The sequence below is a fragment of the Mya arenaria genome, chromosome 6, assembly GCF_026914265.1.
Source record: "Mya arenaria isolate MELC-2E11 chromosome 6, ASM2691426v1".
In the NCBI taxonomy this organism is placed as follows: domain Eukaryota; kingdom Metazoa; phylum Mollusca; class Bivalvia; order Myida; family Myidae; genus Mya; species Mya arenaria.
Genome location: NC_069127.1, coordinates 43136323 through 43161964, shown reverse-complemented (window position 1 = coordinate 43161964; position 25642 = coordinate 43136323). Strand labels below are relative to the sequence as shown.

General features: G+C 37.0%; 1 protein-coding gene and 1 long non-coding RNA gene across 2 annotated transcripts; one reads left to right on the top strand and one right to left on the bottom strand.

The window, feature by feature from the left end:
- Positions 1-5656: 5656 nt before the first annotated feature.
- On the bottom strand, positions 5657-13864 carry LOC128237821 (uncharacterized). The gene is made up of 4 exons (XM_052953405.1): positions 13771-13864; positions 12586-12697; positions 6549-6632; positions 5657-6339 (listed from the first exon to the last, which is right to left on the bottom strand). Exons 3-4 carry the CDS (start codon positions 6601-6603, stop codon positions 5657-5659), a joined length of 738 nt encoding a protein of 245 aa, XP_052809365.1. The 5' UTR covers positions 6604-6632; positions 12586-12697; positions 13771-13864.
- Positions 13865-21187: 7323 nt separating this feature from the next.
- LOC128236501 (uncharacterized) lies at positions 21188-23578 on the top strand. The gene is made up of 3 exons (XR_008261378.1): positions 21188-21369; positions 22493-22699; positions 23178-23578. It is a non-coding gene; the product is annotated as an uncharacterized LOC128236501 (long non-coding RNA).
- The last annotated feature ends 2064 nt before the right edge of the window (positions 23579-25642 follow it).

The following is a 25642-nucleotide window of genomic DNA, read 5'->3' as shown; positions in this document are numbered from 1 at the left end:
TACTGAAAATAAGCGAGTAAAAGCATTGGTGATGCTTGCTCGGGGTGAAAGCTTAAAGTGACACTCTTATTCCAAAATCAATACATACACATGTATAACAAACATCAATTTTAACTGATAAACCTTTAACTACTTACTAAACAATGCATTTATGGAAAAAATATTACTGATAACAAGGATGAAACACTGTATTTAATAACAGTAAACGCAAAAATAATAAATGATTGGTGAATGCTAAAAGATTTACTGTGATCTCCTATAGTCCTATAAGGTAGAAATACCGTGTTGTATACACATTTCATTCAAATTAAACTCTGTATCCTTTATAACAACAATTGTTTTTGACATTTATTAATTCCTTTTGGAATATTAAAACAATAGTATTAATTGTGGTAAATCTTATTTGGGAGTATGAGTGCATCATTAACTGACGTCAGTAAAACGTTTGGAAGCCACATAAATACAACAGATCGCCTTAAAGAACGTTTTGTACAAACCAAAGGTGTCGCTGATCACCACGTGTAACACACACAAGAACGGACCGTTTCACATGCGACGTCGTATTCAAACGCCCTCTAGAACAGAACGTGGTAACGTACTGTTTTGCGACATCCTAGAAAAACTCGGCAGTCTATAAAAGCCTGGAGCCCGTGCGTTTAACAAATTGTGCTACCACGCCATTGCGTGGCTTGTTTACAATTCCTGAACAGAAATGACGTCAACGTGTTGTATTGGTCCGCATTCATACCAGATATTAACCATTTTGCGCATATTTGTGACGAGCTTGGTCCCAGAGTGAGGTCAAGAGGCGACATTTAAAATCTGCATGATTAAGCGAACGTTCCCAATCAAGAATGGAATAATATTCCTTTTGATGTCATTAGACGTCCTATTCGATCAACGCGCAAACATATCATGGCGTGTATCTGAGGTGAGGTCGTCACACGCGATATTAAAATATCAAAATCACTTATTACCAATTTGCGCGTGAACGTGTTTATGTCTTTCGTTATTTAAATAGTGAATCTAATTGGAATCTTGTTAAACTTGGATCTCCTTTTTGAGGCCGCAAACACTTGTAAATGTTGGTCATTTCACAAAACACAAAACACGTGGTATAAGCTCATTATTTTATATGATAAATGACACCCTCCTGCTAGAAACAATATTTCAAGTTATCCCTTTAAGGATAGCTTTCGTTATTGGTATCTTGGTAATACATCTAATTAATAGTGCTCTACAACCATATCGCCAGCAATTACATGACGTAACTTAGTACACTGTTCTGATTGGCCGCAGTGCGCGCCCCCTACAAAGCACATGGTTATTCAGGCCTCTTTTGCTCTGACTATCGTAAGAGAAAGGTCAGTCTGTGGCAGCTCTTATATTAAATTCTGATTTATTTTGATTTAATGACTTTTTATTTTTTATTTCTTTTTTTTGTTGTTGTTCTCTAACATCTGTTAAACATTATTTAGTTTTATAGTGGCACGTTTAGTTTATATTCACCGAAATTAAATATTTTTACGAATTATCGTCCAATTTCTTACTGTCATTTTCACGTACTGGCAGTGACTCGTCTCCATACTAATTCTAAGTTATAACAAAGCTAACTTATTTGAAGAATATTAAATGTTTATATTTCGTGTTTCATGTTGAGATGACTGAAATGTTTCGAATGGTGGAGGAGATCCGGTCCGCCAAGCGCGCCCGGCTGAATCCTCCTGCACCACCGTACGCTCCCAGGGTTGAACTCCCGCAACCAGACCCCCCACGTGTTGTTCCAGTCCAGTACGAGGATCAAGCTGCCGAAACAACGACCCCCGGGACCAGGTATCCACGCAGTCTCCCCACCACGTTACAGCAACTTCCGGCCAGAGTCAGCCGCCGACAACCAGTGCTTCGCCAACGGCCTTTCAAACGCATGCGATAGCTGAGCCAGACCATGGGCAAGGTATGATTACCCCTCCCCAGTTATGTCTTGATTTCGATGTGCCCGCTATGCTACCTAGCATACACGCGCAGTTAGGGTACTCTGTCTCTCCGTCTATACGAGATAAGATCGTCTCGGGGTATTATGTCGAGTTTGCGTCCCTGCTTGGAGAGACGCACACTGCGAACGAGCAAGAACTAACACTTGGTCCGAACGGGGAAATTTTAATGAAAGCAAAATCATCTCGATCAAAAATTAAAGATATATCATCATGGACGGACGCTTTTTTATTTATGCGTCCATCTTTTTGGCCGCACATCCACATAGAACCCAAAAGATACTTAAGTACGGCAGGGACATTCGGCTTGGGGCTAAAAACTATCCCGGCCTGGGATGGCTTGAATACGACCAGCAGTTTCGTTTGCGTCTCTCCAACGACCCGACTGGCCTTTCATTTTCAAAAATCGATTATGAATTGTGGCTCCTTTGTATGAGCTCTCCCAACTCATCTGCAGATTTAGCGAGAACCTTGCCCAAGAAATGCAATGATTTTAATTACAGACAGTGCACACGATATCATTGCAACTTCTTGCATAAATGCTTTAAATGTAGCTCAGATCATCCTTTTAGATCCTGTCCAAATAACCGACGCCTCGGCTCATACGGAGCATCATATCAGGCCCGTGGCGCAGCATACCACGCCCGGCCTGCCCCTCCGCAGTTCGCGCCATCCCGTCCGCAGTTCCGACCTAGGTTCCCCGCTAGATACCAATGAAAAATTCGCTCGGTTAATAGTCCAATAAACGTAAATGCAATCGAACATTACCTTTTTTCATACCCAAACAAGGATCACGCCGATATACTTCTAAACGGGTTTAAGCATGGTTTCCGGTTAGGCTATTTAGGTCCGCGCCGCTATTATGAGGCGAGGAATTTACAATCGGCGGTAACAAACGCAGATGAAGTTTTAGAAAAGATATTAAAGGAAGTAGATGCGGGTCGAATGACTGGTCCCTTTTCAACTCCTCCCATAAATAATTTAAGAATCTCACCCGTGGGACTAGTCCCGAAATCTGATGGGTCGTTCAGACTTATTACACACTTAAGTTTCCCAAGAAATGACAATACAAGTGTAAATGCAAATGTAGACGTAGAACTGAAAAGCGTATCTTGTACATCATTTGACAAAGTTGCCGACATGGTATTCGAATTGGGTAAAGGTTCACTCTTGGCAAAACGCGACATTAAATCGGCTTTTCGGCTTCTCCCGATTATACCAGATGATTTCAATTTACTAGGAATTAAAATAAATGGGAAAATATTCATAGATCGGAATCTCCCCTTTGGCGTGAGTTGTGCCCCATTTTATTTCGAGTGTTTTTCAAAATTTATTCACTGGTCAGTTGCGACACTATCCGGTCAAAATACACTCGATCATTACTTGGATGACTTTATTTTTTGCGGTCAACATGGAACGGGAAATTGCCAAAGCCTTGTGACAACATTTACTACCGTATGCAATGAATTAGGCGTTCCAATTAATACTGATAAAAGCGTAGGGCCGACAACAGTGATGACTTTTCTAGGAATGGAAATTGACTCGGAAAAATGTTGATACGCATACCTCTTGAGAAGCTCTCGGAATTAAAAGCTATTATATTACAAATTTTACCCCAGAAAAAATCACGGTTCGAAATTTGCAATCCTTTGCCGGCAAACTTTGTTTTTTCGGTCGAGCAATTCGATCAAGCAGAGCTTTCACAAGACGCTTTTACGATGCAATGTCGGGTGCACGAAAGAGTTATTACCGAGTCAGAATAACGCAAGGCATGAAAGATCTATTGATGTGGTTAGAATTTTTGTCTAATTTTAATGGAATTTGCCCTATTCCAAACAAAGTCTGGCACGACAGCGAAACCCTGCAGCTTTTCACCGACAGCGCTGGCAATCCAGACTTAGGTTGTGGTTGCTATTTTCAAGGGAAATGGGCATATTTTCAATGGCCGGTACACTGGAAAAATGAGGACATTATGCGAGACATAACATTCTTGGAAATGGTCCCGGTATTGTTAGCTACGACTTTATGGGGTACCAAACTATCCAATAGCTTAGTTCTCTTACATATTGACAATAACGCACTAGTATCTGTGTTAAACAGTCAGTCGTCTAAGTCAAAAAGACTAATGCATTTAGTCAGGCAATTTGTATTGGCATGCATGCGCAAAAATATACTGTTTAAGGCTGTCCATATTACATCTAAACACAATTTTATCGCTGATTTTATTTCCCGTAAACAGTGGGACAGACTCTTCCACAGCGTGCCGCTGTCAACCTTCCCGGAAGTAATCCCAGACGCTTTTCGGAAAATGATCTCCGGAATGAAGTTAAACGACTAATTAAATCATCCTTGTCCGAAAATACTTTATCATCTTACGCTGTAGGTGTAAGGCGGTTCGAAACATTTAGAACTAAGCATGAACTATCTCAAGCCTGGCCTCCAACAGTAGAGAAATTATTTTGTTCCTATCGTCACTGTCCTTGGAAGGGGTGTCGCATAACACCGCCAGACAATATAAGTGCGCCATAGGATGCCAATGTAAGCTGTTAGGTCATGATGACATAACAGATAACTATATTGTGAACAAAGTATTAATAGGTATTCAGAGATCAAAGCCGTCAATAAAAACTAGACTACCAATTACCGTCAATCTGCTTACGGACATTGTTCGGAACTTACCATCAGTCTGCCATAATACTTATATTAAAATGACAACAACGTAAGAAACACTTTCTTTTGCAACAGAGTTTAGTTCACATCTATTATAACTCTTGTTTAATGCGGAGACAATTGAGTCATGGACTTTTTTTTAGTTTTATAAGATTCTGTACTCTTGTAGGTTCTTCACTCTCAATGTAAGGCTAGTATAGAATCTTATGTAATTTCAAGCTTTTATACATATAAGTTTGACATGTTTAAATCTTTATACAATTTTACCTCCGCATTTATTTGTTGTTTGAAGTATTCTGGCTCTACCTATCTTATACAATTGTCGTCCAGATAAAGGATTATTTTTAAATCAGTATGTACCTTTTTAATAAAATCCACATTTGGAAGTATTCAGGGGCCGGGATTATTTTCACGAATATGCGTATTTTTGGAGTGTGATAACTATACCAATAATTATGAGAAATTATAATTTTACCACAAAGTTTTATTATATATCTGGTGAGACGAAAGTCTCAGTATGGATAGTCGTAGACAATTTATCGAGACTAGTACCGAGATACAAATATAATACGAGCGATGATGAAACAGATTATAAATACACAACACTCGGCTGTTTAAAATGCATCGAGTTTTCCAAAATTGTTTGGACTGATTAATAACACATTTCTTAAAAAACGCATTTTTTGATATTTGTAAAAATCTAGTGCCTTTAAGCTATTTTCGATTAGTGTTGACTGGTTCAATATAAAACTACCGGTGTAATAGGACACAGTACCAAGTTAATTCAACTTACTATCAGTTTTTTTATTACAAGCATTGTAAATTCCAGTTTGCAATATTTGAAACATAACGTCTAACATCAGCTTTCATTAAAGGAATGTAACAAATTCAATCTATTTTACTAGTTTTCAAGGGAATGTCCTATTTTTACCAACTCATCTGCAAATGACGTAACATAAATACTTGGCATATGATAAGTGTTAAGAAAATGTGAACTACTCACCAAATTTCATGCCAACATTGGCAGTTGTCGGAACGTTACTGCCACGACTATAACCGCCACAGCCCCCATGACTGATCTCGTGGTAACTCGTAAAAAACTCGTCGGGAACGTAATCCGACAACGACAAGACCTCTTTTCCGTTGTCGTACCATTTGTACAGCAACGAATTTTTGCCGCCGACGTAATCCGTATATCCTCTTTTTTCATGGTTGAACATAAACATTATGTAGCTGTTCGGGTTGGCATCACAATTGTTAAAGAACTGCTCCTGTCCGTTCGTCTTCCATCCCTGTCTCGCACCTTTGGACGTGTTTGACGCGGGAATAAATCCGACGTAAATGTACGGCGTCATATTAACGTTGTGTGGCTCATTATAGCCAATGTAGCTGTTGTATTGTATGGACAGGGGAACCGAGGCGAACGTGTCAATTTGAGCTAAGGTAGACTCGTACTGCTTATTGGCCTTGGTGAAGCGAACCAAAATATGTGTTTTGTCATCGTAGAGAGATTCCATGTTGACCGTGACGTTTGTGTTGCTGGAGAGAAATGTGTAGCCGTATCCTTCTTTAAAGAGGCAATATATACGGAACGACTGACACAAGCTGTTTTGGACAGTGTATGTCCCACTTGAAAGAGTTCCGTTCGCAGCTACCTGCAGACTTTTGCAATTATTCTCTAAAATAAAAATAAAACACCATTTTTTTAATATACTTCCGTTAAAGTTCTACCGAAACACAACTATCAGTTACTTGTCTAACATAATGTGGATAAGTATTGGTGCTTTCTTGATGATAATTACACTATTAAAATTATTATAAGTAATCGTTCATACAATCAATTATATTACTTTAAGTTGTAAACATGAATAAATAAACGAGTCCTACGTGTAGAAGCGCTGGCAAAGACACAAACGAGGGCAAGTAATATCGAGTCTGTCATGGCGCCTGATTACCCGAGTGCAACAGCTGCTTGAAATACAAGTATAATCATCAGTATCATCACAATCATATCATCACTATAATGCGCATGAAGACGTGCATTATTGCAATCATTTGTAATTCGTTTCATATATTTACAAATGTTTTGCACACAATCAAAACATTTTATACAATTACGTTCACCAATACCATCACTGGTAGCCTTTGTACTTTACTATCTTGATTGGTTTTTCGGTTAAAGCCAGTGTTAACATTTTACAAGAATACGACACCAAGGCTTTGGCAGCAGCGGCCTTAAACTGATGCAGAGAAGAGTCGGAAATCAATCAATCAATCAATCAATCAATCAATCAATCAATCAATCAATCAATCAATCAATCAATCAATCAATCAATCAAGCAAGCAAGAAGGCAAGCAATCATTATTCTCCCAACTTTATTCGATCGTTTAACCAAACATATCCATATTTTGAAAACACATGCTATGCTATCGATTCATATCTTTAAAATATTATAAATCAATTGTAAAAATACTCATAGTTGTGAGTATTTTTCACATTTTGTTACATATATGTACTATCAATGGTATAATGACCTTTATTGCGTGTGTGCGTGCGTATGTGTGTGTGTGCGTGTGTGTTCGTGTGCGTTTGCGTGTTCGTGTTCGTGTTTGTACGTGTATGCGCGGCTAGTTGTTCGGAACGAACTCTATTTCGGACGCAGCAATCGATACGGACGAGCTCTACATCCGAATTTGTGTGACCAATTTGACATTCTCCTATTATTATATCAAAATTACTTTCCTCAGCTCTAAACTGTGCATTGTTAGCATTTACAACTGCGCGGAAGAAATTACACTTTAAGGTAAATATGAGCTGTCTTAAGTAGTTAAAACTATTTAGATGCTTAACACCAATTCGTTCCATAATGACTTCAAGAAGTAATAATTTGATAATGGTGGTTCAATACTGACCAAAAGAGAGAAAATAACAGTAAAAGGGACAGTGTGGCTGACAACCAAACAGTGAGTTTAAGAGAAAAGAAAATCCAGATAAAACCCATGTTAATTACGTTGGCGGCGGACTTTTTGCTAATTGCAATTTAGACAATGGTTGATTGTCTGATCGACACATGAGCAAGGCTTTCAATAGTACCCAATAAGGTTTGCAAATTGGACGACAATAAAAATTGCACAAATGTTTTCTCATCTTGTCAATACGGCTTTGGACCACTTTCATCGGGGGCATTGGTCTCTCATCGTGGCAAAAGTTATAGGTCCACTTTTATTTGGATCATTGGTCTCTGATCATGACATTGGACATTGGTCAAATTGTATTGCGAACACTTGTCTATCGTTATAATATTGGGAATGATCCATTTGTATAAAGAGCATCGGCCTTATATCATACATTAGGTATTGTTCTACTATTAATTTAGGAAAGTTGGTCTCTGATCATGATTTAGGGCTTTGGTGCTATTTTATAAAGAACATTGATCTCTCATCATAACATTGAATATTGGTCCACTTTTAATGAACATTGGTCCTCTTTTATCAGGAGCATTGGTCTCGCATCATAACATTTGGTTGATACACTTCTATCAGGAGCATTGGTCTCGCATCATGACATTTGGTTGATACACTTCTATCAGGAGCATTGGTCTCGCATCATGACATTTGGTTGATACACTTCTACCAGGAGCATTGGTCTCGCATCATGCCATTTGGTTGATACACTTCTATAAGGAGCATTGGTCTCGCATCATGACATTTGGTTGATACACTTCTATCAGGAGCATTGGTCTCGCATCATGACATTTGGTTGATACACTTCTATCAGGAGCATTGGTCTCGCATCATAACATTTGGTTGATACACTTCTACCTGGAGCATTGGTCTCGCATCATGACATTTGGTTTATACACTTCTATCAGGAGCATTGGTCTCGCATCATGACATTTGGTTGATACACTTCTACCAGGAGCATTGGTCTCGCATCATAACATTTGGTTGATACACTTCTACCAGGAGCATTGGTCTCGCATCATGACATTTGGTTGATACACTTCTACCAGGAGCATTGGTCTCGCATCATGACATTTGGTTGATACACTTCTACCAGGAGCATTGGTCTCGCATCATGGCATTTGGTTGATACACTTCTACCATGAGCATTGGTCTCGCATCATGACATTTGGTTGATACACTTCTACCAGGAGCATTGGTCTCGCATCATGACATTTGGTTGATACACTTCTACCAGGAGCATTGGTCTCGCATCATGACATTTGGTTGATACACTTCTATCAGGAGCATTGGTCTAACATCATAACATTTGGTTGATATTCTACCAGGAGCATTGGTCTCGCATCATGACATTTGGTTGATACACTTCTACCAGGAGCATTGGTCTCGCATCATGACATTTGGTTGATACACTTTTACCAGGAGCATTGGTCTCACATCATAACATTTGGTTGATACACTTCTACCAGGAGCATTGGTCTCGCATCATGACATTTGGTCGATACACTTCTACCAGGAGCATTGGTCTCGCATCATGACATTTGGTCGATACACTTCTACCAGGAGCATTGGTCTCGCATCATGACATTTGGTTGATACATTTCTATCAGGAGCATTGGTCTCGCATCATAACATTTGGTTGATACACTTCTACCAGGAGCATTGGTCTCGCATCATGACATTTGGTTGATACACTTCTACCAGGAGCATTGGTCTCGCATCATGACATTTGGTTGATACAATTCTACCAGGAGCATTGGTCTCACAACATAACATTTGGTTGATACACTTCTATCAGGAGCATTGGTCTCACATCATGACATTTGGTTGATACAATTCTATCAGGAGCATTGGTCTCGCATCATGACATTTGGTTGATACCATTCTATCAGGAGCATTGGTCTCACATCATAACATTTGGTTGATACAATTCTACCAGGAGCATTGGTCTCACAACATAACATTTGGTTGATACAATTCTACCAGGAGCATTGGTCTCGCATCATGACATTTGGTTGATACACTTCTACCAGGAGCATTGGTCTCGCATCATACCATTTGGTTGATACACTTCTACCAGGAGCATTGGTATCGCATCATAACATTTGGTTGATACACTTCCACTAGGAGAATTGGTCTCGCATCATGAGATTTGGTTGATACACTTCTACCAGGAGCATTGGTCTCGCATCATGACATTTGGTTGATACACTTCTACCAGGAGCATTGGTCTCGCATCATGACATTTGGTTGATTCACTTCTATCAGGAGCATTGGTCTCGCATCATAATATTTGGTTGATACATTTCTATCAGGAGCACTGATCGCGCATCATAACATTGGGTATTAGTCCACTTTTATTCGGAGCATTTGTCTCTCATAATGAAATTGGGCATTGGTCCACTTTTATTCGGATCATTTGTCTCTCATCATGTCATTGATAATTGGCCCCCTTCCAACTGGAGCATTTGTCTCTCATCATGACATTGGGCATTGGTCACCTTCTATAAGGAGCATTTGTCTCTCATCATGACATTGGGAATTGGTCACCTTCAATAAGGATCGTTTGTCCCTCATCATGACATTGGGCATTGGTCACCTTCTATAAGGAGCATTTGTCTCTCATCATGACATTGGGCATTGGTCACCTTCTATAAGGAGCGTTTGTCCCTCATCATGACATTGGGAATTGGTCACCTTCAATAAGGAGCGTTTGTCTCTCATCATAACATTGGGCATTGGCCCCCTTCTATAAGGAGCATTTGTCTCTCATCTTGACATTGGGCATTTCTCTCATCATGACATTGGGCTTTGGTCCCCTTCTATAAGGAGCGATTGTCTCTCATCATGACATTGGGCATTGGTTCACTTCTATAAGGAGCGATTGTCTCTCATCATGACATTGGGCATTGATCCTCTTCTATAAGGAGCGATTGTCTCTCATCATGACATTGGGCATTTCTCTCATCATGACATTGGGATTTGGTCCCCTTCTATAAGGAGCGATTGTCTCTCATCATGACATTGGGCATTGGTTCACTTCTATAAGGAGCGATTGTCTCTCATCATGACATTGGGCATTGGTTCACTTCTATAAGGAGCGATTGTCTCTCATCATGACCTTGGGCATTGGTCACCTTCAATAAGGAGCGTTTGTCTCTCATCATAACATTGGGTATTGGCCCCCTTCTATAAGGAGCGTTTGTCTCTCATCTTGACATTGGGCATTTCTCTCATCATGACATTGGGCTTTGGTCCCCTTCTATAAGGAGCATTTGTCTCTCATCATGACATTGGGCATTTCTCTCATCATAACATTGGGCTTTGGTCCCCTTCTATAAGGAGCATTTGTCTCTCATCTTGACATTGGGCATTTCTCTCATCATGACATTGGGCTTTGGTCCCCTTCTATAAGGAGCATTTGTCTCTCATCTTGACATTGGGCATTTCTCTCATCATAACATTGGGCATTGGCCCCCTTCTATAAGGAGCATTTGTCTCTCATCTTGACATTGGGCATTTCTCTCATCATGACATTGGCTTTGGTCCCCTTCTATAAGGAGCATTTGTCTCTCATCATGACATTGGGCATTGACCTCCTTCTAAGGAGCATTTGTCTCTCATCATGAACTTGGGCATTGGTTCACTTCTATAAGGAGCGATTGTCTCTCATCATGACCTTGGGCATTGGTTCACTTCTATAAGGAGCGATTGTCTCTCATCATGACATTGGGCATTGGTTCACTTCTATAAGGAGCGATTGTCTCTCATCATGACCTTGGGCATTGGTTCACTTCTATAAGGAGCGATTGTCTCTCATCATGACCTTGGGCATTGGTTCACTTCTATAAGGAGCGATTGTCTCTCATCATGTCATTGGGCATTGGTCCCCTTCTGTAAGGAGCGTTTATCTCTCATCATGTAATTGATAATTGGCCCCCTTCTATAAGGAGCATCATGACATTGGGCATTGATGCACTTCTATAAGGAGCATTTGTCTTTCATCATGTCATTGGGCATTGGTCCCCTTCTGTAAGGAGCGTTTATCTCTCATCATGTAATTGATAATTGGCCCCCTTCTATAAGGAGCATTTGTCTCTCATCATGACATTGGGCATTGCTTTCATCATGACCTTGGGTATTGGTTCACTTCTATAAGGAGCGATTGTCTCTCATCATGACCTTGGGCATTGGTTCACTTCTATAAGGAGCGATTGTCTCTCATCATGACCTTGGGCATTGGTTCACTTCTATAAGGAGCGATTGTCTCTCATCATGACCTTGGGCATTGGTCACCTTCTATCAGGAGCGTGTGTCTCTCATCATGATATTGGGCATTGGTCCCCTTCTATAAGGAGCGATTGTCTCTCATCATGACCTTGGGCATTGGTTCACTTCTATAAGGAGCGATTGTCTCTCATCATGACCTTGGGCATTGGTTCACTTCTATAAGGAGCGATTGTCTCTCATCATTACATTGGGCATTGGTCACCTTCTTTCAGGAGCGTGTGCCTCTCATCATGACATTGAGCATTGCTCCCCTTCTATAAGGAGCGTTTGTCTCTGATCATTACATTGGGCATTGGTCACCTTCTATAAGGAGCATTTGTCTCTCATCATGACATTGGGCATTGGTCAACTTCTATAACGAGCGTTTGTCTCTCATAATATCATTGGGCATTGTTCACCTTCTATAAAGAGCATTTTTTCTTATGTTCATTTTAACCACTATACTTGGAGCATTGGTCCAATTGTTTATGAATATTTGCACATGATGACAATGTTTATTGGCCTTTTTTATCAGAAGCATTTGTCTTTCATCATGACATAGGCCTATATATTTTAATGATATTACTTCTGTTTCATTAAAAACATTTGACAACTCAGTATTGTTTTAGCTCCAACCTACTTGTAGGTTAACCTCGGGTACAAGATAGGTTAAAGGTGCACATAAACATACCTTTGTGGCTGTTGGGGGATTCAATGAAGACCCACTACTAGTACCTAGTGAGCAGACTTCACACGTGGTGCTGTTGAGATAAATCTATATGGGAGACTAAAGTGAGAGCATCCTGAAATATAAAGCAGTAAGCGGTGTAAACGTATATGCAAACGTTGAATGTCACTTTGAACAATCAAAAGTACTCGTAACAACATTGCATCGGAATTTGAATTATCAAGTCCACCTAGTCATAACAATTTCGTGAAATTGCTAGATTCTTGAGTGTTCCTTCGAGTACTTCTTATTGTTCAAAGTTGGCGAAACTTTTTATATCGGCATTGTGAATCATTTTTGCAGTCAATAATCATTCGTTCGTTAATATCGTAGATATACTTAAATTAAATATCAATATCCTGTAGTCTCAAATGTATCAATTTGGTTACTTTATCATTTTCCCAATATTACATCAATATCAAATGTCAACAAGCATCAGGACGAATGCTGCATAGCCGAATGCACCAAGAATAATGCAACGCGCTACATGCTGTCATAATACGAATGGTAAGGTGAAACTTAAGCAATGCATACGATTATATCACACAAAGACCTATACACAGCACTCTTAATATACAACACGATACACTATTTATACTTATGATCACTTTATCAGTTTTAATGTAAACCGAGTACATCCACAAGTACGTCAAGCGCTTAAAGAGTTCGATCTTAATTACTTTATACATGTGCAGTCGTCATGTATATTTTAAAAATCATTTTAATATCCCATTCACGTTTAAAAGAAGTTTGTCATCAGAAAGCATTCTTAAGGCACACACATTTCACCTACTCAGAGACGTGCTCAAATATAGAATTATACATGACTAAAAACGAATTACAAAACAATATAATGTTTCCACATAAATAGTTAATCAAACCAATTTACAACATTATTCTTTGTCAAACGAACCTTTTGCTGTAATGCCACCCTTTTATCAAAACAAACCAAAATCTTAAACTACTACATTACCAATATCAATGGAATTTGTTCCAAAAATATACTATTCTAATAATGTTTTTGATAAAAGGTGTAAGCCTTTATTATATTTGTAACATACGTTACTTGAACATGCAGGTAATATTCATTTAACCTAAGTTATTACTTTATAGTATTAAGTTGTTTTTACGTTAGTGTCCCAAACCTACATTATTTCCCGGTAAAATATAAAATAGAAGTCAATGTTTAAAGCACATAATAATCCATTGCAATTTCAAATCCATCTGAAATTGAAACAAGGACAAAAATACACATGATTCAATGGTTGAAATTCGTTTAAAACTTTATTATGACTGTCATTGAAACCGTATTATAGCTATTTAAACAAGGAAGTTGACCTCTTTATATTTGTGAAGAAAATCATTTTGAATAAGTTTAACGCAACATGGATACACTCATAATAAAGCGTTCTGAGTGTTAAATCGTTAACTAACTTTTGATCTAGCTACCTTGTGCTTAATCCATATTCAAATATGAAACAACTCAATATTCGTCTGGTCTAACGAAGAGAAGTATTCGTCTGGTCTAACGAAAGGAAGTACGTATACGTCCTGTCTAACGAAGGGAAGTATTTGTCTGGTCTAACGAAGAGAAGTACGTATACGTCCGGTCTAACGAAGGGCAGTATTCGTCTGGTCTAACGAAGGGCAGTATACGTCCGGTTTACGAAGAGAAGTATTCGTCTGGTCTAACGAAGGGAAGTATTCGTCTGGTCTAACAAAGGGAAGTATGCGTCTGGTCTAACGAAGGGAAGTATTCGTCTGGTCTAACGAAGGGAAGTATACGTCTGGTTTAGCAAAGGGAAATATTCGTCTGGTCTATTGAAGGGAAGTATTCGTCTGGACTAACGAAGGGAATTATTTATCTGGTCTAACGAAGGGAGGTATTCGTCCTGTCTAACGAAAGGAAGTATTCGTCTGGTCTAACGAAGGGAAGTATACGTCTGGTCTATTGAATGGAAGTATACGTCTGGTATATTGAAGGGAAGTGAAGGTCTGGTCTATTGAAGGGAAGCATTCGTATGGTCTATCGGTTATATATTGGTATATTGGTTATTGTAAATGGCAATATCAAATAATATGCTTAACATTTACATGGAATATCCAATCAGTTTGTTCAGTTGCATACTAGATATGTAAATAGGAACGTTTACATACGTCGTTTTTTTGCGTTAAACGCAATCGCTAAGTTGAATTACCAAGTCTGTATCACACAAACCCCACATATCAACGAACGTGTTATTTCTTTTACCTTTAAAGATGATTTAAGCGAAAAATAACATTAAATTTCTGAACATAGGCATTTCAATTCGATGACAAATGCTGTTCTTAAAGATACGATACAATAGCAGTTTCTAAATATCTATATGATGTTGTGTATGGACTGCCCAGTGTACCTTTCTATGATGAGTCTCAAACAAACCGAGAGGACTATCTAGATACGTTAAATGTGTGTTGTGGTTCTATTGTATCCTTCTTCAATAATAAGTAGCATTAACAATACAAAGGAGAATCCAATTTCAAGAATTGTTACATTTGTAATGAATAGCGTATCCGACTTTTGTATACAAAACAAAAGTTTCAATTTCTGATTAAGTATTTTATATCCCCTCAACTGACACTTTATTTCCAAGTTTATGTAATGATTAATTGAAACCAGTTAAATTCCGTTGCTTTAAGTCGTCTTGGGCTGTTTCAATATAGATTTCAAGGCTAAAGAACATACATTACCAGGCGGTGCCCCGTTTTGGTCGTTAACTGCGTTTCAACAAAAACACCGTGAGAACATTTATCGTGTAGATTCTGCTCGTTACTTCACGGTGTATGCCCCGAGCACTGTTCAAAGGACTCACTTAAGTTTTGGCACCATAATAAGTTTTCCCGGTAATGCACGTGAAAACACCTTATTTTAGAATCAGTTTACTCTTTGATGCCGAAATTGCCGAAAATACACTCACAATATACAAAACCCTGGATGTAATGGGGAGCAAGCTTACGCTGGTACAGTCAAGAAAGAAACAGAAAACTGACACCACTTCAACTCGCCCAGAAACAAGCGGACGGATATTTAAACCATTTATGAACATATTTGTAGCATCATATGTGATAATGTTAGTCAATCAATCACGCTGCAGCCTTTTGCTAAATCGCGTTACTAACGCTTTCAAAGTCGTGGACTTCAAATACAATATTTGAGCATATCTCAGGATTTATTGAAGGATTCCAGCCGTCAGTATCTAAGTTTTAACATTCCTAATGATTTGCCACACTAACGTTTTATTATAACACTGCTTTTTACAAACCATAAAATAATCCCTTTAAGAAGTGTTAAGCTTACGGCTAAACTTTATTATTGAAACGGGCCCCAGTGATTTATAACCACATGTTTTTCATTGAAAATGCCTGACTTTAGTGTGTTATATAGTAAAACTATTTAGTGCGTATTAAATAGTGTTTTGCTTTTAAACGGGTGTCTATTTCAAAAGCAGAACGAAGGTATATACATATGTATCATTCGTTGAGAATATCGAAAACAGGAGAACTCATCTTTTCGGTGCAAAGTCATATTTACGTATCATCTGTTAAAACAGGAAGCATTGAACCAGGCCACTACAATATGTATTAACATGACACAGACCAAATCTGTCTCCGTGGCCTAGTGTTTAAGGCGTCCGCCTACGGAGCGAGAGATCGTGGGTTCGATCCTTGGCCGCGTCATACCAAAAGACGTTAAAAGTTGGTACAAGTGGCTCCCTTGCCTGGCGCTCGGATCTCTTGTATCTCACTCATGTCACTTATGGCATTTAAACACAATTTAAGTCGTGATGGCGTCACGGCGAGGTCAAAGCATAATGCAGCCAATGGGCGCGGGCAGACCTTGATAAACTCAAATAAACAAACGGACGAAATCTTCATTTAATTATAATTAGGTCCATTGTTCAAAGTCAATTAGTCTTTAATCTTTTTTTGTAAACTCTTGAATGTGTTATCCTGATGTCATCTTTTGGATAAACTGCTCGTGAAAACCTCTTTATTGGTCAATAACAGTAATTGGAACCATATCAAGTCAAGCGGAAACATAGTACGATCCATTCTTACTTTCTAAATGTACTTAAAAATCGAGCTAATAGTATATATTTTATTACCATAAGTAAAACAAAGAAATTCAGAATGAATATGCAGTTTTCGATATTTAGAGTGGACGTAGTCTTGCATTAGCTTAACAAACTTTACTTTCGTTTTGAGCTCAATTATTTAATTTTCCTGTTTCTCAACTCTTTCCGCATCCGATTTCCATGGTTGGACACAATCTGGTTGAATAATGTAGCAGATTTAAATCTGAATATATCAAAGTCTTAAAACAAAATATAAAAATTGTTTATATGTGACGGCTAGATATCACATTAATTCTATGACACAAGAAACACAAATGAGTGCATAAATAGTTTGGGTTCTTTTACGATCTCAGAAGTGTTAATACGGGATTTCTCAAAATAAAAAATGCCCATGTTGTTTAATAATTTAAAACATGTTGTTGCGGGTTCCTCTTAAATAGTGTGTTGACAATGTGACATTTGTTAACATTATGTGTCATACACATGACAAGTTGTAATGCTCATACATCTTACCAATTTTGCATTATTTATATGGAAATAAATGTCTACACGCTCTTAAAGTCATACATTATTGTGAAACATTCTGCAATCAATGAAGTCAAGTAACTTCATGTTCGTTATTCCTTTTAAGCCCTTACTCACAAATATGTTTTACCACAAATAATAAACCAAAAAGGATAAATACATGTCGAAACAATCATGTACTTATAAAGGACACAGAGACTAGTTTTAAATTAAAGTGCAGACAACACTTCTACTTTATGAGACGAAAATAGATCACAGTAAAATCTTGAGTACTCACCAATCTAAGAAAAGTGCGTGTTACGATTTTAAATATACTGTTACAACCTTGTTTTCAGTAAATAATATTTTCCAAAAATGCATTAATTGCGTAAGTTACAAAAGTAAAAGGTTTTTCACTAAAAATCTTTGTTTGTTATATATGTGTGTGTATTGATTTCGATATGCTCGTAATAAAGCAACATCCTGCTCTTGTCTGTATCAGACTCATCTTCAAATAGGATGTCAGTCATATTATCAAAAAAGTATGGCCAGACGTACAATATTGATAGTTAAACCGATGATTATGCATCTTTAAGAGGTGTTCTACAACTCATGTTTATACTGTTGTACGAGTCTAGAGAGAAACATTGAAAACCTAGGTTCTTTTTTGCAGAATGTGTCAAATCCCAGATTGTTCACCTGTGTATATTTTGGTTTACCTTTCAGCAGAAAAGAATTCGATTCCTTCAAGGTGACCAAGTTTAGACAGTGAAGCCATATGGAATTGATAATAATGCTTTTCTAGGATTTAAAGGGGCGCCATTGTTGTAACACACCTTGTGAAGCTATGAATGGCTTATATTACTGAACAAATATCTTCTTTTTTTTCTCATGTTACGTTTTAACAGTAAAGTAATTTACACCAATTCACGAGATTTGAATTATTAGAAAACCTGCATAGATCTTAAAAACGATGATTCACCAACTTTTATCTCATAAACGATCATAAGTATACATGGAAGAAATAGTACAGATAGAACTTAAAAGTAACTACTTAGGGTAACGTAGTTTAAAAGACCGTTCCTTACTTGTGCCCCCCTCCCTCAGAGCGTAAACATATGTTATTTTGTGGCGTTTTGCTTAAGCTTTAAGAAAATCATTACCTTCAAAATTCCCTCGGGCGGGGGGGGGGGGGGGTAGGGTCAATTGGCAGCTTTTGGTCTATAATGACATTTCTCGCGTTTTATCAGCTAAGTATATTTTTTCGTCCGATAAGTCTTAACACCTACTACTCGGTAAACTATCTGACAGAACATTTTGCATATAAGCATTTTTTCTAAATAAAACACCATTTGAGCATACCGTAACTTATACTAATGTTTTGTTGCGATTTTGTGTATTGACATTGTTAAGAAATTAATAAGTTTAGCATATTCGCATTTGTAACAAGTTTGATTTTTTACGTGCGTCAAGTTCCCCAACACCAACTGCCTTACGGTATTACGGGGAAAGAATCGCGCAAGTCAAAGTCGAAGGCCTATAATAGTTACCTTTTGTGTTGAAGAAACCTTGGGAGTATACTGCGTGTTTAATACTAATACTTCCTTGTCTTTAAAGTCTTGTATTTCTACGATTTTGTTTACTAAAATGTTTTCTTTTTTGACGACAAACATATGTTTAATGGCTATTGTGAACGGTCGTGTTTGGAACTATAACAAGAGGCATCGGGCTGATATGTTCCTGCATGCGCGTGTCAGAAACGCGACTAGTCGCCTGACACGACATATTGAACATGAATATATTAATACACACCACCTGCGTAGCAACAGAACTACTTACGTGAATGTGGGGCGTCAAGTACCTGCTTATGTGTATTTAACGCGTTATTGCCTTTTTTTATGACAAACATTGCGTGTTACTCTTAGTATATCTGTACCGTTGCATCTTGGTGAGTTTTATTGACCAAAATAATGAAAGTATAGCATTTACATACGAAGTCATTTTACCCTACATCCAATAGTAAGCTACACCACATGTTTGCACCCCGTGTGACGTCACACATATCCTGGCATTCATGACTGACCCGGCAAACCCCGGCAAAGAACTTATTTTATGAATGAAAGCTATTAAGAAATAAATCATACGCGGTTGAAGAGTTCATGTCATGTAATATTTTGTGAAATAGCTTTTATGTTTCAAATGATTTTTTTCAGCAGCAATCGAACTAGTGTATTTGTTTGAGTAAATTATTTGGATTATACCTATCACAGTGTGTCAACGTTATGCCTATTGTTATTTTGGACTATAGGGTGTAGTTTTTAAAGTCATACACAATATGGCGGCGATTATGCGGAAATGAAATTGAATGTTACTTCGAACACGTTCTTCTACAAAATAACCGACCTGTATTTAGTGCTATTGCTTGAACATCAATCGAAGCAAAAATGGCAATCGTAACAACTCGGCCTTGGCCAAACAATCTGAACACCTCAGCCAGTATCCAACAGGGATTGACTATCTCGAAGCTTACCGAAGATGGCGAGTTGTTACAATTGATGGCCGAAATGTTCCGATTTTTGTAAAATTGTGAACTGCAGCCTTGCAGGTGCCCTTCATGTATATATTGTTATGTTTTGACAGAATGAAATGAAAAAAACCCATCAAACTCATAATTATTTGCTTGATATTACTTTTTGGTTACGGAATTTATACAAAATAACATTATCTGGTAATATTTCTTGTTCTTATGATATGTTATAGATGCAATATGCTTTAACCTGAAATCCCGATCGGAATAACTACCCACTTTTCGTACAAAACAATTTGTACGTGAAGGATTTGCTGTATCAAAAATCGTAAAAAAATCTGTCAACGTACAATTATTTGGACTAGAAGGTACATCTAGCTGATCTACATCTCTTAGTCTAAAAATATTTGTACGTTGACGGACTCTTTTTAGGATTAAAAAAATGTATATATATATATATATATATATTTATATATGGCAAATCCTTCACTACAACATCTTCATGTTACTTTCAATACAGAGTTGATCATTCACTAAAATTATTTCGCATTTTTAATTATTGTTTAACCTGAAACGTCTCAACCATCAAAAAAGAACATATAATTATGCTTCAATAGTCTAAAAAAATAGACGTGTTATATGGGATTATTCCAATCCCTTACGTCTAATCGGGTTTGTACAAAGTAGGGTGGGGGTTGAAAGATATTGAAATCGTAGTTCGATAAGTATTATATGTTTGAAATAGATATCAAAGGTTTATATTCGTATTTTAGTTATTACCATGTAAGTGCTAAGATTTTTTTTCACAAAACAAGCATTTAATGCATTTAAACACAACCATTTTACATCTATGTAAATCTATGCACCGCAGCCTTGCAGGTGATCTTCATGTATAACAGTTTATATCATTATGTTTTGACAGTATGAAATGAAGAAAAACACTCATCAAACTCATAATAATTTGTCAGCTTTTATTTTTTGCGTACATAATTCATATTATAGATATATATAATTATCTGACCCGGAATCCCAATCGGAATAGCTACCCACTTTTGGTACAAAAAAATTGTATGTGAAGGATATGCCATTTCAAAATTTGTAAAAAGATCAGTTAAGTTACTATTATTTGGACTAGTGCTTCAAGTGTTTGATTTATTGTCTCTATAATGTATAATGCACCTGTCAATTGTGGAGCCAAGCTGGGAGCTGCCTAAAAATCGGTTACCCGGTTAGCTCAGTTTGACAGATCTCCATGCAAGTGTTCACATGGTCGTGGGTTCAAGCACCATACAAGTAGCATCTTTTCTCAAAGATTTCCTTTAGAACCCATCATCCAGGAGTAAACAATTATGATTTTTTTTATTAAATATTACAGGCCATGTTCTTTTGTAATCTTTCAGATTGAGAAGTGCCTGATACAAGGCTAGTATTGTTAACATCATCTGATACAATCAACTGGAACAAAGCTGAAATGGCTGCCTGACCTGACTTAAAAATTGGATGGCAGTACATCAGACTAGAAGATTACAAGTATTAAGGTGGACAAAATGAAACCTGAGCCTACCAAAGCTGACAGATTGCACAAGAAACACATAAATGCAGGTATTTACTGAGATATTGTAATTATTTTTTGAAACTTCTCATTCATTTAGGAAGTTCAGTTTAAACAGAGTTGGCAAAAAAGAGAACAAAGGTATATACATTTTGAATTGTAATTCAAATGACAACTTTACTGGCCAGCACAGAATGGTAAAATGCTAGTCTACCAATATAAATGTGCCTGGTTCGAATCAGTAAAGCTGATGAATGTACTGGTTGTGTAGCCATATGTTTAAGCTGCACTCTCACAGATTGTCTGTTTTACCAACTCTTTTTTTATTTCTTGGTCTTGTAATGAATTATTTTATGCGAATTTCTGAACACTGGAAAAAGTGGATCGCTGCTTTCTTATATTAATTCAGTCAAAAAAGACAACTGAAAATATTGGAACGCTGTTTTCTTATTTTAATACGGTCAAAAGATGATGTTCTATGCCAAAAATCTCATTATTAGTAAAGCGTTAGTAATGCTTATAACCATAAAACCAATAGTTACAAATGGTAATATAAAAAACATATAAAAAACATGATCTTATCTTTTGTCAGCAGTCTTATTTCATCAGTTTTCATACTGCTTTTCATTAGCTTATTCCAAGCCAAAAAGTAAAAGAAGTTGTCAAAACCTTCAATCTGTGACTGAGAGTGCAGCACTCTTACAGATTGAACGTTTTGACTACTTTATTTTTTTTTTGTCTTGGAACGGGCCAATTTATGTGAAAATGCATGTTAACCATTCATATAAGATTGCTGACAATAAATTTGTCAGAAAATGTTTATATTTAAGTTCAAAATGTTTTATGCATTTTTCTTAAACCGTTAGTAACGCTTTAAGCCATAAAACCTTTGTTTTCGACCTGAAATATGGAAGTCTGCAATCTAATATTTTGTCAGTAGTCTTATATCACTGGTTTGCAGATATTTTAGCAAAAAAATAGGTCATTCCAAGACAAAAAATACGAAAGTTGTAAAAACAGTAAATCTGTGAGAGTGCAGCTTTAAATGACTAAATGTTTTGATTTGGCTCAATTTTCACCTAAAATCTTATAGTTTTGTGGCATCTAAATGGTTTGTTTTTAACAACATTACATGCGCATATGTATATATTTGTTCTTAAATTTGTAATTTAGATTGGAAGATTCATTCTCTGGAAAGTAGAAAATGGCATGTTACATACTGTTATCACTGCCATGACAGAAACCATATTGAGGAGCTGGTCCACCTGTAGGAAAAATTGCGCTATTGGTTGGAGCAGCACTATTACCCAGCCATACACCAGCACTTAGTTTGTCATAGGGAGCATTTCTGGGCAGTTATGGAGACCACTAACTATGCAGGTATGTCATAATCAAAATCTTGGTTTATATATTTTTTATAATTTAGCATCTGTTGAGAAGAAATTTATTTCTAGATTGAAGGCACACACTATAGATTGATGCCCAAAAATATATTTCTTATTTTAATGCATTATCATGTCTAACTCATTTGACTTAAATGATCAAAGCAAAAGAAATGCAAATGATTAATCTGCAGATATACAAATGTCAGCTTTTTTAACTGGGGAAATTGTTGCCACTTGTCTATTAATTAAAGAACACAATTATAATTAATAATGTTTAATCTGTACACAAATCATATGCCTTCTTTGTTTTAACCATCAATGTCAAAGAGTCCAGCATGACAATGCATTAAATTGAAAAAAAATGCAATAATTTATATGAACCCTTTAAAACAAAGACATTTCCTAAATCCAATAAAAAATAATTGAATATTGATGCAGAGTTCAGTTAGAATATAATATAACTTTTTTTGCAGTTGTTGCAGTGAAACTTGCACCAGTGTGTTTTCTGTGGAGATAAAGAGATAGTGTCCAGCAATGAAGACCCAACTCAAGATCTGACCTTGTATGGCCAATATGAAATAACTGTGTGGGAAATGGGAAAAAACTGCAGTCAGGAATGCACGGAAATCATCAAAAGAACAGTGTTAAATTAATCTTGAATAACTTGACATTTATTTTGTTTGACATATTTATTCATGGTGCAGTGAAAACATTCTTTTTTTCTCATGGTTATTTAAATTTAGAATTGATAGGAGGGAACATCACTATGTAGTTTCATGTTCATAGTCAGATCAAAACCCATGTACATGCCCAAATGAGCATTCGAAAATATCAAAATGGTACTTGTTGTATGTAGTGTAAGTTAATTAACATAATAAACAATTATATTTAATCAATTTCAATTTATTATGCCCCTTTCAAAGAAGAGGAGTATATTGCTTTGCACATGTTGGCCGCTACGTCCGTCTGTCTGACGGTAGACCAAAGCTTTTCGGGGTGATAACTCTACAATTCCTAGACCTATTGTCAAACTTGATATGAAAGTTTGGTTTAACCAGTAGAAGACCCCTTTTGATTTTAGGGGTAATATGGTCAAAGGTCACAGTGACCTTGAACAGGAAGGTGTCAAACCATATATCTGACTGATAAGTTGACAATGCCTGCATCTATGGCCCTCAAACTCAACATGGAGGCTAAGTCTGACTATTAGAAGATCCTATTGATTTAAGGGGTCATTGGGTCAAAAGTCAAGGTCACAGTGACCTTGAATGCTTAAAGGTTGTACTAATAATGACTGGACAAAGCCTGCACCCATGACCCTTGAACAACTTGACTTTGGGGTTGGGCCTGATCAGTAGGTGAGCCCTATTGATTTGTCACAGAGACATTGAACGCAAAAAGCTTGCCTGTGTGACAACTCGACAAAGTCTGCACCCATGGCCTTCAAACTTGAAATTTAGGTTTGGGGTGACCAGCAGATGACCCCTTTGGATTTGGAGGTCAAGGTCACATCTCCAATATTGGTCATTAAAACTATGTCATTTACTTATTCCCTGCTGCTAAGAGGATACATGTTTATTAGCAAATATCAATATTTTGCGGTAGTGTTTGCTTGCTTCAGTTACGTCACCGACAGTCTTGCAGCGCTTTCAGCGCTTTGATGTTTAGTTGTGCTTTCTATCATTACAGGTAGGAGTTTTACTGTTTTAAATGGTTAATGAGTACATATCTGTGAATTCGCGTTAGACACTTTAGACCGTTTGAATTTTGCCTTTTTCTAACAGATCTGAATAGTATACTGTTGGTGATAAGCAACCCGTAATAACGTTCTATAAATTACTAAACTATCATTTTTTAAATTTATGAGTTCGTTAACATCCCAATAAGCTTCGACGAATTCAAACACCAAAATCGTACTCCTGTGACGATTTGATTAATGCGTATTCAGTGGTCAACATAATATTTTGTTTAACGAGGAGGCTGTATACTTTAAAACTGCCATTATATTCACTTCAGTAAATCAGAAGTCGTTATTGATTGTAGTCAGGTAAAGGTGTAGATTTATACAGTGTAAGTTCGTAAGTATGTAGACGAATAAAACGTTAAAGATTGTTAGTATGATTTTTGCAGAAATAAATGGTTTGATGCGACACAGTTGCATAACCGTTTATTTTATGAATACTCATACTGGCAACCTTTCACCTACTTCATCGATATACGGTTAAGTAAAGTCTACTGTGCACTAACAGAAGAAAATATTTGAGGCTTTTTAAAATCGGCTATGATAACGTTAATTCTAGAAGATACAAAACGGACGGCTTCGTCGCAATTTCTTATATCGATGAAAAGAAATTTATAGAATTTTATACGTAGAAAAATAATGTATTTCAAAGGTTCAAAGATTTTAGAAATACACTATTTAAATGCAAAATTTCAGGAAAAAATGCTTTGTTGCAGTTAATGGATTACCAAAAGGAGCAAGATGTACAAGTGCAATTAAATCCATTTATGTTAGTAAATTGATAGAAAAATGCAATTATTTGAGGAACGTGTGCAGAAATCTAAATATTATTTATAATGGCGTTCATGAAACTTAAATACAAAACAGCATAGTCATAAAGAGTTCGTTTGCTTTGGTATAACCTTGATTTGGATTTCGACAGATTTAATATTTTAATTAGTTAAAACACAAACTATTTACTTTAAGAAACGAAATTACGTACTTATGTCCATGTTTTAAATAAAAAGGGCATAGACATTAAAAATACTCATGACTGTTGCATTTACTGTACACTTCTTTACAGAGCAGCACAGTTAAACACATGTTACAGTGGTAAATGTTTTACAACTGAGGAATACTGATACTAGTTTGAGGACTTAATATTCCTCACTTACCAACGCACCAGACAGTGATAGTGTAACGATCTTGAACAACCTG

What these genes read in the sequence shown, in the direction of transcription:
- LOC128237821 (XM_052953405.1), bottom strand. Translation starts at nt 6,603, where the DNA reads ATGACAGACTCGATATTACTTGCCCTCGTTTGTGTCTTTGCCAGCGCT. An exon ending in CTTTGCCAGCGCTTCTACAC is followed by an intron (nt 6,340 to 6,548) that starts GTAGGACTCGTT and finishes TTTTTATTTTAG; the next exon opens with AGAATAATTGCAAAAGTCTG.